General features: G+C 41.8%; 1 protein-coding gene across 1 annotated transcript; it reads left to right on the top strand.

Annotated features, from left to right (window-relative positions):
- Positions 1-3,079: 3,079 nt before the first annotated feature.
- Positions 3,080-9,392, top strand: LOC105048638 (ras-related protein Rab11D). The gene is made up of 2 exons (XM_010928023.4): positions 3,080-3,459; positions 8,687-9,392. The coding sequence occupies exons 1-2, from the start codon at positions 3,245-3,247 to the stop codon at positions 9,180-9,182; spliced, it is 711 nt and encodes a 236-aa protein (XP_010926325.2). The 5' UTR covers positions 3,080-3,244; the 3' UTR covers positions 9,183-9,392.
- The last annotated feature ends 3,589 nt before the right edge of the window (positions 9,393-12,981 follow it).

The following is a 12,981-nucleotide window of genomic DNA, read 5'->3' on the forward strand; positions in this document are numbered from 1 at the left end:
TGCGACCATGGACACGACACCGATGACTGCATCCAATTGAAGGATGAAATCGAGACCTCATCTGCAGAGGATATCTCAAAAAATATGTCCAAGGTCAACAGCTTGAAGTTGCTGCAGAGCAACCTCCACCACCAACTGGAGAGATTTTCAATCGATCGACTACAGGGATGATCAACATAATCACAGACTGTCCGAGAAACTAGGGGGCAAGCAAACTAGGGGCAAGCATCAAAGAGAAGTCATCCAAGAAACGATGACACGACACTGTAATCTCTTTTCGGAAGAAGATGCTCGAAAAGTTCAACTTCTTATGATGATGCTGTCGTTATCTCGACAATGATAGCTAATTATGATGTAAAAAAAATATTTATGGATAATTCTATGCTTGAGAGCATATTGGCTCAAAACCCTCGACGAGACATCTATCCCCTAAACATGGAATACTGACAATCTTCATATGTATCATCAGTAGATATGTTTTTGATAAATATTTGAAATGACATGTTCGACTTTCGACATCTTTGTTGAATATTCGACTATCTACAAGCTACTTATCTACCGACCTGACTTCGGTCGATAAAAGACCGACTTTGGTTGGCAAAAGACCGACTCCGATCGGCTAACATCGACTTTGGTCGGTAAATATCAACTCTAATCAGATAACACCGACTATAACACCGATTTCAATCGGTTGAGCACGACTTCAGATAGTCAAAATTAATCAGTTAATCAATTCTTTAAGTAAAGAAAGAAAAGGTAAGTACTCAACACTTAGAAAAATTTACTTTCATGACTGTGAAAAGACAAAGGGATTACAAAAAGCGAATTAAGATCTAAATACAAAAAGTGGACTAAGCTACACCGACTCCCTTTCATCGACTCCATCAGCTGTCTCTCCAGTCGTTGCCACTGCATCGGTCTCTTGGACCCCGATAGCCGACTCTTCCTCAGTAATAGGCACAATTTGCGTGATCGCTAGGAGCCAACAATCGTCCGATGCGTGGTAGCGCCCAATCGACTGAAATGAAACCAAGTCATATCTTCCCGCCGTTTGGTCGCCTGCAACATTAAATAACCATCTTTTTGAGGTGACACTCCAATAATAATTACACGATCTCCAAAATGATAAAGTGACGGACGATTCAGTTTTCAAAAAAATCATAAATGCTGACAGCCTAAGCAACCACAGAATCCAGCATCAAATTATAAAGAAGATACTTCCATTGTCCAACGTGTCAAGTCATCTTGAACTTGAGAGTGGAGGATAACTGTTGGAACAACTGATTCTACTATCTTGATTTGCACTCGATGTACGATATCTCTGACTCGACAACGATACTCAACTATATATTGTCGACTGATATCAGGTTGAATGGTCTAATCGATCAAAGAAGTTGACGATTTGCCACATCGACTGTCTTATTAGCATTCGACATCGACAATCTATCGCCGATCGTCTACTCAAGTAGTGACTGACTAAGAAAATCCGACATCCAGTCGATAGCAGCATTCTGTCGGCATCCAATCGATAACGACATCCTGTCGGTATGCCATCGACGATACCATCGATGACTCCGACATAACATTAGGATCATCGACCTTCAGTCGGCTTATCAGAAACTGTTAGCGCAATAAGCATGTAACCATCGGGACCATGTGCCTAACTGTTACAAATGTTACCAACAATTTATCTATAAAAGAAAGGTAAATGAATAGTATTGGTAAGACACTTCTGGATTGATATTCTGTCAATTTTGATATTTTACTTCCTGTTCGACTACTCTCCACCGACTTAAATATCGGAGGGTTTCGTCGGATACAACTCTGATCAGTGTGGACTTCTTTTGCAAGTGCTCTTCACCGGCATCAGCTCTCCAGGAGATTGACCACAACAATACCAAATATACTACCGGCATGCTTCTCTATACAAAAAAAACCCGAGTCTCATCAAGTTTAGCTTAAATGAGCTAGATTTTCAGCTTAGCTTGAAATTATTTTTGAGTCTAAATTGTTAATTCAAGCTCGGTTAATTTAGTTTCAAACCAAGCCTAAGCAAGTTTGTTCTTGGTTGAGCTTAAGTTAAGTGCAACACGTGCATTCCTTTATTTTGCAACCCTTACAGTAACGTGTTTTGACCTGGGTCTCCAAATCACAAAAAAAGACGAAGAAAATCATTAAATAAATCATCCCAAAAACCTTTAAACAAGTCCCCACCTCCACCAAAAAAAAAAAAAAGAAAAAAAAAAAAGAAAACAAGCCTATCTTGTTAGCTTATCTATGCTCAGAGATGTCATTTGGTGGGGTCCGAACTAGGTTTCATTATAGTTATTCCAACCAAAATCAATCTAAACGCTAATTCAATTAAAAAAAGTTTTTTACTCATATTTAATTTTGGACCCAAAACAACTGGGCATCAAGTCAGATTTTAGATAAAAATATGTTTATTTGATAATATTTTTGGGACTTTTCCCAAAATATTTAATGTGCTCAAATGCTATCCTATTAACTTTGAACTATGAAAAAAATAAAAGAACCGAAAACTGTATCTAAAGTAGGGATTCTTTTCAACATTTATCTTTTTGTTATCAAAATCTTTATGCCAGATATGAACAAAAGAAATTTTTAAAAATGATTAAATTTAATATAATTATTAAATCACAACTGATATATTAAAAATTTGCCACAAATGACATGGAAAGAAAGTTGGAGGATTTGGTTTTCACAATAATATTTTTTTATCTTTGATAATTAAAGGAATTAATTATACACACACACATATGTGTGTGTGTATGTATAATGCATGTGTGTATTTTAGATTTATAGGTAGGAGAATATATACAATGCAGATAGTTTGACCGGTTTTGGGTATATAAATCCAACCACAATTCAACAAGGTTCGGATTTAATTATAAAATCAAAATAAAAAAAATCTAATATTTATGAAATTTATTTTTAATTTAAAATTTATATCTGAAGTTAGTTTAACGGGTTGTTGACTTCCATTGAATGATACCCGACCCTCAGCTGCAGCAACCTTGAGGGGGGCATATTTTCGTCCTATAATCTTCCAAGAGTCAGCTTTTCATTTGCTCCTACGATGTTTTAATAGCCTCCACACTCGTCAGCGAGAAACAAGAGCCTAGTGGGCGAGCTCCATACGGGATCCGGTCACTCTCCCCCGCTGCTCTCGCTCATCTCGCCTCCTCTCTTTTACTACTATCGTGGTGTGTCGTCGACGGCGGCGATGGCGGCTGGTGGCGAGAAGATCGACTACGTGTTCAAGGTGGTCCTCATCGGGGACTCGGCGGTGGGGAAGTCCCAGATCCTGGCCCGCTTCGCTCGCAACGAGTTCAGCCTCGACTCCAAGGCCACCATTGGGGTCGAGTTCCAGACTCGGACACTCGTCATCCAGCACAAGAGCGTCAAGGCCCAGATCTGGGACACCGCCGGCCAAGAGAGGTACCTCCTTCCAAACCCTAGACCTCTGATCTGGTTCTGGTTCTCTTTCCTTCTCGTATTCGTTCCCATTTTGTCTTACTTCTTGTGCAACTCCTTAGATCCAATACTGGCTTGTTGTCTCTTGGTGGCCTTTGAGTTGAATCTAGCTGGTCGTGCTTAATGGTTGAGTTCTTTGCTATGTGTTTGGTTTTCCGGTCCGGAAGCTTCTTGATCTTGTTGAATTTTAGATTTGAGTGTCTTGAGAGTTTTTCCGTTAATCGAGTGTAGCGTATTGATCCAATGCTTTAAACCCGACTGCTTTTTTAGTGTTTTTGCTGTCTTTAATGCTCGCATTATTGTTGAGTTATTGTTTCCAACTAGCTGCTTGATCTTGTTCACTATTAGTCTCTGGCAGGGTGACAAGAAAAGGTTATGATTGTGATTGCATTCTGAATTCAAGGAAAGCTAAATCTTTTGCTCGATTCATTTACTGATATTACCTAGGATCTGAACTGGTATTTAGATTCTTGTATTCCTTTATGCAACTATGTTTCCTTGTGATATGAATACATAACTTAGGAGGTAGAGTAAAATGGTAGTGAAACGGCAGGATTTTGTTTGCTTGCTGGATGTTGTCAAAATCTACACTGAGAGATACATTACTTTGAGGTATCGTTAGATTGAAATTGTGATTTAGGAGTTTCTTAAGCTTGCAATGCCTGTTGCCAGGTTGTTAGGGTTGCCTTGTCTTGGTGTTTAGAATTTTAAATATACTGGTCTTGTTGGTTCATAGATTAGGGACCAATGACTGACATTTTGATTGTCATTATGGTTTTAAACCTGCAACAATAGGTTATCAGAAACTTTTCTCTTGCTTGTAGCATGGGGAAAATCAAGTGAAACCTGTGACTGATGAATGACCCTCACGTCAAACGTGAAAAACCACACTCACCTCGGAGGTTTTATGAGAATATTCGTAGATACTATAATCAGGCCAGAGAATTCCCATTTCTAGCTGGGTTTAGTTGGTTTTCTCCGTCCTGTATTGGATTAGTACTATTTTTTCCTCAATAGCAGAATCATGCAATCTCTTTTCGTTAACAATGATGTCTTTTCATCTTGTTCATTTATCTTGATTTCATGCACAGCCTTTTTTTGGTGGGTTAGGAGACACTTGGGGCTTGGTCCGTGGTCACACACCTCTGCCTGTTAACCAGAGGTTCTGGGTTCAAGAATTACATGGTGCATCCAAGTATCTGGACCATGGTAGATATAGTGGTGGATACCCCCCTTTCTTGCACACACATGCCAAAAAAAAAGAAAAAAAAAAAAAAAAAAGAAAAAAAAAGAAAAAAAAGTGAAGAATATGAATGTTTTATTAATGCTTTCATATTCTTTCACTTGTAACTGTGGACACTTCAGATATTTTGGAAGCTACATACATCTGCAGTCCAAAACTAAATATAGGCGACGCAAATGAAATTGCTTGTTGCTGGTGGTTCATATAGAACTATAATAATGTGGAACAAATAAAAACTATGAAATATGCTGGTTATTTTTCTAGAATTTGGGGCATGGATGCTTCATCTGTGCATCACAGTATTACAGAAGTTTATGATAAATTTTTTGAACAAAGTTCATAGAAAGCCTCAATTTTACATCAAATGCGTTTTTAAGTTTCAAATTAATTTTTGAATTTTTATATGAAGATTGCACTTGTATGTTGGAGACACATTCAGATTTCTTTTTGATGCTATATGGCCACTATATTGACATCATGTTATGTTAGGACTCAGTTGTCCAGTTATCCACTGTTTACATAGATGTCAAAGTCGTATGTATATGTTGTACGATCTATGTTTCCATGAAAGAAGATAGTGGTTTTTTTACTGTATAAACATAAATTCTATATATTTTATTTATTTTAGATTATTAGTTATTTTTTCTGGCTTTTTAACTGCCACAAAATGGATGTCAAAGGCATACATGGAGAAGTGGACAAAATATATTTCTCCAACATCCTCCTGTAAAGAGGATAAGGTGTAGAATAATAGCAAACTCCAAATAAGATACCAAAAAGGGAAAAAAAAGCAAAAAATAAATAACAACAGTGAAGAGCTCCCCATCTGTGGTAACGACATAAGTTTAGCTCTGGTGAGCCATATATCCTTTCCACCTTGGAACCTTCCAGAAGGACAGGCACAATGGTAGTGAAGTCTGAAATTATAATTACAAGAGGACATGTTAAATTGTAAACCTTAAGTCCATCTTTTTTAAGTTTACTATGGTCTCAGGCGACAATCCAGTAGTTCATATTCTGTGCATGGATGCAAGACATAAAAAATAAATTAACACCACATGTGAAAGCTTATCTGATGAGGTAATTTGTATGCGTGTGCAAATGAGAAATGTGGGCAGGATATGGTAATTGGTTTCTAGAGAGTGACATGTCTTAGGGAATTTTTATAGACTGCAGGGAGCCATACCGTGAACATTGACCTACAGTTGGGTATGCTGCTGCAAGACCATGCGTGTGTGCATGTGCATTCATCTGTATTAAGAGATTATGTAACACTCTTTACCCTTTGTGAGATCAACTTTTAGTTAAAGTAAAGAGACTCCATAACTTCAACCATCTCTTTTTTATTTCCAGATGCACACTCAACATTTTTTTTTAGATGGACACCAAATTTCCTGTTCTTACGAAATTTCCAGCATAAAGGTTGTTTGTTTTCCTTGTTTTCCTGTTTTCTTGTTTATATAACATATCAGTTTCCATATTACCTCCCAATGATTTTCACAGATAATGCATCTTCTAGTGATTTTAATGTCATATCATCATTATTTCCTGACTTTAGGAAATTCATTCTCAAGTTTGCAACAATAAATGGTGTTTTGTGTTATTGTCTAGTTAAACCCTGTTTTTCTTTTGTTTGGGGATCGTTTGGTCCTTCATTTCATTTCCCTTGATTTCATTCAGAGGTTGGGCTTTCCCCTTTAAAATTGTATTACTATTGTCATGATTATTGTCATTACAGTTGGTATGATCGCAAGTTTCCTATGTACCTTGTGACATTATAATTGTAAATATCCTTACCATATCTGGAAAGTATCTGAAGCCCTTTTTTAATTTTAAAAAAGTTATAATTTAAAATTAGAAAAAATATCCAATGCATATCCTGGCAATATCCAACAATATTGATGTCCAGTATGTATTGCATATAGGTCGCAGCATCTAAAATTCCCAGCATAATTTTTTGATTGCACAAGCAGCTAATATGATGTGTATGAAGTGATCTCACTATCTTAATATCGTTTAACAAATGATGAGAGGATAAAGGCATTTTTTTTCATCAGACAAAATGGTTCAAATTTTGAACCAACTAGCTGGAATGCTATTATTTTCCCACATACTAACTCCCATATGTAAGATGCTATGCTTGGAACTGGCATTATTGATGATTGTTTCACAAACTTATATATCATTATAACATGTTAAAGGGCTTGATCAAGGCCAATATTACTTTTTATAACTTTAAGTGAATACTTCTTATACAGAAGTCTGAACCTCTTTTGTTATTGTTTTTGAAGCCCATTTGCAACTTAAATGAACACCATCTGTGGTAATTAATTGATCATTTTCCTATATTTATCTTAGGGGATACCACTCAGAATAATGAATTTAGGTGGTGATCACCTATAATAATAATAATTGCCTTACTGAAAAATGGAGCACTTGCTATCAATACTTATTCAACATGAAAGGAAAATCAATCACTTGTCCCATAACAAAATCATCTTAACATGTATTACATCACAAATGAAGTGTGGTTTATGTACGCTACAGAGTGACCTGCCATACATGGTGGATTTTCAGATCTGAACAGTCCCTCACAACTTCTTGGTATTTTGCTTGACACATGATGGCATTTCCCAATCTCAAAATTTTTAGTGTATAAATTTCTGCTTCCCAGTGGACGTAAACTGCATCCTGTAAGATGGTATAATAGCACAATCATTTTGTTCCAAGAAGTAGATTATCCTATATAATGCTCCTTGAGGCATGGCATGAGAATAAGAGGCACTTGGTGTGATTATCTAAAAATTTTTTTTTAGTTGAACTCTTGTGCAAAAGAGCATAATTTTGTGATCTTGGTGCTTAATTTGGACCAAGGAAGGTTTTAGGCTGATGTTATTACAAGTTTCTGGATAAGTAACAAAATCATGATTCGTGATTTACATGCTTCTTAAAATTAGAATATTATGATTTCATAAAACTGATGTCTCTGCGCAATGCTGTTTCTTCGAAGCCATAGAACTATGAAATTGGAAAGTATTCTGAATTCATAATCTTTTCCTCCCTATCAAGTTTATCCATTTTTGGATTTTTCTTTATACCATTAAATACCTTAAAAAAATGTTAGCTCTTGAATTCATAAACTTTAAAATGCCTTAAAAAATGGGCATGATTCTCAAATTAGCAACCTCCAAATGCAGCCCCAAGCATGTTATCGGATGATACAATATGTTGTTTGGTCTTCAGCAGAGTTTTATATTGATGCATGCTATTCTGTACATACATATCCATTAGAGATACTTGTGTCTTTTTACCATAACCAAGATTTTTGGCTGCCCACTGGCTACTCAGCGCATGTGATGCATGTTTGGGTGAAAATAATGAAAATAAAATATTAAATTACATTATATACAAAAGCTATAATTTAACTAGAAATGTTGTTAAACAAAATGGATTGCTATGAGGGAGAGACTTAGAAGGAAATGTTATTATATGGAGATGGAGTTCTATTAATCTAGAATTTAAAATTCAGTTTTTAATCTATGTAGAATAGTTTAATGGTTGATGGTGGGAGAGATTTGTGAATGAAGCAATTAAACGGGAGAACAATCGAGATAAGGGGATATATACTATCCTGTTTATTTTCCCAAAATGGGAAGGTGTCTATTGTTTGGCTGAATTTTCATTTTTCTAAAATTTGCTACAAAGAGACAAGTAGTTTGAAATATATATATATATATATATATGTATATCCCTGGAGAGAAATGAAGCAGTATTTAAAACTGCTTTTTTTTTTTAATGTAGCCGAGATAAATGTTTTTTCTATGATGATCATAATGTGAACCACTGCTGAAAGACTAATTATCGTTTTCCAAAAGAGATTACCATGATGCTTTGAAGTTTTCTTCCTTACAGAAATCTGGTGTTGCTGATTGTTAAAATATTTAATAGGTACAGGGCTGTCACAAGTGCTTACTATCGAGGTGCTGTCGGGGCTTTGCTGGTTTATGACATTACCAAGCGTCAGACCTTCGACCACATACCTCGGTGGCTTGAGGAGCTGCGAAGCCATGCTGACAAGAACATTGTGATCATGCTGGTGGGCAACAAGACTGATCTAGAGGACCAGAGGGCTGTAACCACAGAAGATGCCAGCGAGTTTGCTCAGAAGGAAAATCTTTTCTTCCTGGAAACATCAGCACTGGAGGCTACAAATGTTGAGACCGCCTTCGAAACTGTTCTGACTGAAATTTTTACCATTGTCAACAGGAAGAACCTGGTTTCTGAACCTCAAGGCAATGGCAATGGACCAGCACTGTCTGGCAAAAAGCTCTCATCCCTGGACCAGCACAGGCGATTCCTAAGAATAAGATGTGCTGTCAGACATCTTGATTTTGCATTCTCTGGCTTGGATTACGGTTTGGAATCGTGTGCTGGAATCAGTTGAGCTGTCTTTGTAATAGATGTATATCCTATTGGTATAGGTTAGGTTTAAGGGAATCAATATTGAACTTGGAGAGAATTGTTTTGTCTAGTGGATTGAGTTGCGATAAATTAAAAAGTTTCAGGTGCTTCTTTGTTATATAATATAGATCATGTAGATGTAAATAAGTATTCAGAATGAAAGAGTATGTTGTAAGGATTGGGCTGCGATGAATCAAATAGTTTCAGGTGCTTCTTTGTTATATAATATAGATCATAGATCATAGATCACACAGATACTAAATAATTATTCAGAATGGAAGAGTATGTTGCAAGTGATCCAAAATGATGGCGGAAGGGCTTGTGTGTAACGTGAAGCCTATGATTTGGCCAAGTGGATAGTATGAGGGATAGATTGGAAAGGGCAGGATTCTAGATCATATAGTCAGATCCGTGTTGATAATATTTACATGAGAGCTCATTTCCAGCATACCACAAGCCCCTCTTTTTTATTCAATCAACATCCTCCTGGGAGAGACCCGTAGACTTTTATTTGGGTTTTTGTGTCTCCTTGCTTCTGTCGTTGGAAAAAATATCATTACTAGAACTATGGCTGCTTGTAACGGCTCCATTCCATCCTCGATCCCCTGCAGCATCTGGGGATTGGATCCATTCCAATCACTAACTTTTCTGTAGAAGTCTAAGCAGGGAATGGACTGGTGCGGTAAAGCTTCTCCGTATTACTATTTGGATGCATGCAATTATGAGCCAATGCAGTTTATGTGGGCAAAGGGCACAAATCATTATCTTGATTCCTTGGCATAAAATTAGTCAGGAGTTCAGTCAGAGAGAGTGGGATTTCGAAATGGAAATGAGAATGAGTGAGGCCTATTCCGACTGTTTGATAGGAGGGAGTCTCGTTCCCGTTTCGATTTTCAGAAGAGAAATGGGATTGTCCCAAACTCCCAATCCCCACTGCCTAATTTCTACTGTTTCTTAGTGTTGCGGCCAATCCCCTCGTCGCCTGATCGTCGGGAACAAGCGCCTGCAAAAGAAAGTCTGCACTGACCGGAGGCGGCTCCGGCGGGGACCCTCCGACGGTCAAGTCAGAAAGGAGACTAGGCAACAGTGAGAAGAAAGCAAAGAACTCAACTAGAGAGAGAGGGGGCAAGCCTGTGAGTTTTCCCCGGGGCCTCTGGCACTGTAGCCTTCCCCGATATATATAGTGGAGCGTAGTATGGCGCCGTCATTAATGGCGCAGACAATTGAGGAATTGTCAACTCACTGTAGACTGTCAGAGTCGCCGTGAAAGTGTCACGTCGTCGTGGGGCTGTCAAATCACTAGGATTGACAATGCCCTAGGCGGGATAATGCCCTTAGGCGGCAGTGCCGCATGCTGCTGTCAGGACTGACAGTCTCTGGCCGTAGTACGGTGATCGGAGGAGTCGACCGACTTTAGGTCGGTGGCCAGCTGAGTGGCATCGGGTGGAGATTCGGACCCCTCCAACGGTCGGTCGGGCACGTCGCGGGAGTCGGCCATCGAACCCCCTGGTGCAGTCGGTCGGGAGGGCGGAGAGGTCTGCCCGGCCGACATATCTTCGGTCGGTAGAGAGCCGTCGATCGGTCGGTCACGGTACCCGACGATCGGTCGGTCGGTCGGGTACGTCCGGTTATAAGTTGGCATGAGCGGGGTCGGTCGGTATTCTCCAACAGTTGCCCCCCTCCACTCCTGAGTCGGACGGCGCGCTGGCCGATGTCTTCGTTTGGGCAGTAACGCCGGGCGAAAAGGAGTGGATTCACTGTATGCCAAGTTCCGACCGTACCGCGGATCGATACGATGTCAGGCGTCTCATGAATGCCGAGCGATTCACTGGCGTCAGATGTCCAGTCGGTGTCAGATGTCCCATCCCGTCGGCGTCAGACGTCCTTCAGGTGTCGGACATCCAACCGGTGTCAGACGTCCTGTCGGTGTCAGACGTCTCATCCCATCGAGAAGGGAAACCGTCGTTCCCGCCGTCCCTTCGGGGATACGAAACGTCGTGGCCTTTACGCCACGTGGCGTGCGGCCATTGGAACGGGTTCGTTGGGGCGGATGGAGGTGACGTGGCTCAATCTGAAGATAGGTGCGTCGAACAGTCGGGCCGACGGACGGCCCGGATGATGCCATGTGGCAAGATCTGGGGAGTCCTCGTTGGTCGTGCCTTCATCTCGATCGTCGGGGGGTACTATATATACCGGGTCGCCCCTATTCAATTTTTTACCCCCCTCGTTTCGCTGTCGAGACTCTGCCCACGTAATTCCTTATTCCAGGTACTCTCCAACGCTTCCCTTCTTCTTAGGAGTTCCTTCTCCTTCTTCTGAGGGCCATCATCATCTTCACCATCTCCTCCTTTATTTCCTGCCACTCGTTTCAGTCCATGGCTAGAACGTCTCCACGAGGTGGTCGGTCGGGAGAGCCGACTGACGACACTCGGTCGACCCCGGAGGTGGAGGTCTCTTCACTTTCGGGGCCGAACGTCGATCGGCTCCGGGAGCAATACCGCATCCCGGGGCAGTTTCGGCTGTTCGCCCTTGGTGCCGACGGTCGGGTTAACAGCCCGCCTGAGGGCCAGGTGGCCTTCTACTTGGAGGACCTCCGGGCCGGCCTTCGTTTCTCGGTTCTGGAGTTTGTCCGAAACATTCTTGACTATTACGGGCTGTGCCCAGCACAACTCGCGTCGAACTCAGTTCGGCTGATAGTCAGCTTTGCGCTTCTGTGTTGGCTTTTGCCGACCGATCCTCGGATCTCCCTCTTTCGAGCTTTCTTCGTCCTCCGACCCCACCCTAAAGCTCGAGGGTGGTGGTACTTCAATCCTCGGAAGGGACTTTCCTTCATCACTGGTCTTCCATCGTCCATTCACGGATGGAAGAACCAGTTCTTCTTTGCGTCGTCTTCCACTCCTTGGGGGTTCCCTGTCCGTTGAGGAAATCCCCGAACCGAACCGAATGAGAACAGTCGGGTGGAAGCCAAAGATCGGGAAGACTTCTACCGGTTAAAAGATATCTCGGTGCCGAAGCAAAGGGAGCTCGTCACCGAGCAGGCCTTGTACGATGCCGGCCTCAGCCCGATCCCTCGCTTAGGTCGGTTTTTCGTTTTCCTTTTCCTTTTTCTTCTTTTTGTTTTTTCTTTATGGTACTGACTGTCTGTCGTTGTTTGTAGATATGCCGCCGAGATCACGATTGACGGCAGCCGACGTACGTCAGTACGCCGTTCGAAAGAGGCCGGCGCAAGGGGCCGGACCGTCGCGGCCTCCCAAGAGGCCCCATGCAGCTCCGCCGAGCGAACCGACTGGGTCGGGGGCGGAGCCCGTCATTGCACTGTCGGCGCCGACAGTGCTTGTCGAAGTCCCGTCCGAGGGACCGTCGGGCGAGGGCGCCGCTTCGCCCGAAAGAAGGGCGACTGAGTCGGTAGATGGTGCGCCGGCCACCCAGCAGGCAGAGGAGGATCGGGAGGAGGCTCACGAACCCGAGCGACCAGTGCCCGCTGCTGCCGCGCCGTCGGTCGAGACTCGATCGGGTGCAAGCCTGCCGTCGATCTCCGATGTCAGGGCCTAGGCGTCCGGCCGAGGGAAGGCCCCCAAGGCGTCGGGCGATGAAGGACGGTCGGCCGACGGAGGATCGACCGACTTCCCACTCCCTGAAGGTGCGTTGGGCCTGGCCAACCATGACTTGGCCAGGAGACTATGCCAGGCGCTCCTTCTTCCTGCCGACATCGAGGCGATGAAGAACCAGCGTGTCTCCGACATGCTGTCTTCATTCTATCCGATGATGATCCGGGTAAGCTC

The sequence above is a fragment of the Elaeis guineensis genome, chromosome 7 (genome assembly GCF_000442705.2).
Source record: "Elaeis guineensis isolate ETL-2024a chromosome 7, EG11, whole genome shotgun sequence".
Lineage (NCBI taxonomy): Eukaryota > Viridiplantae > Streptophyta > Magnoliopsida > Arecales > Arecaceae > Elaeis > Elaeis guineensis.

Coding starts and splice junctions, on each gene's coding strand:
- LOC105048638 (XM_010928023.4), top strand. CDS start 3,245: ATGGCGGCTGGTGGCGAGAAGATCGACTACGTGTTCAAGGTGGTCCTC. Junction 3,460..8,686: donor GACACCGCCGGCCAAGAGAG/GTACCTCCTTCC, acceptor AATATTTAATAG/GTACAGGGCTGTCACAAGTG.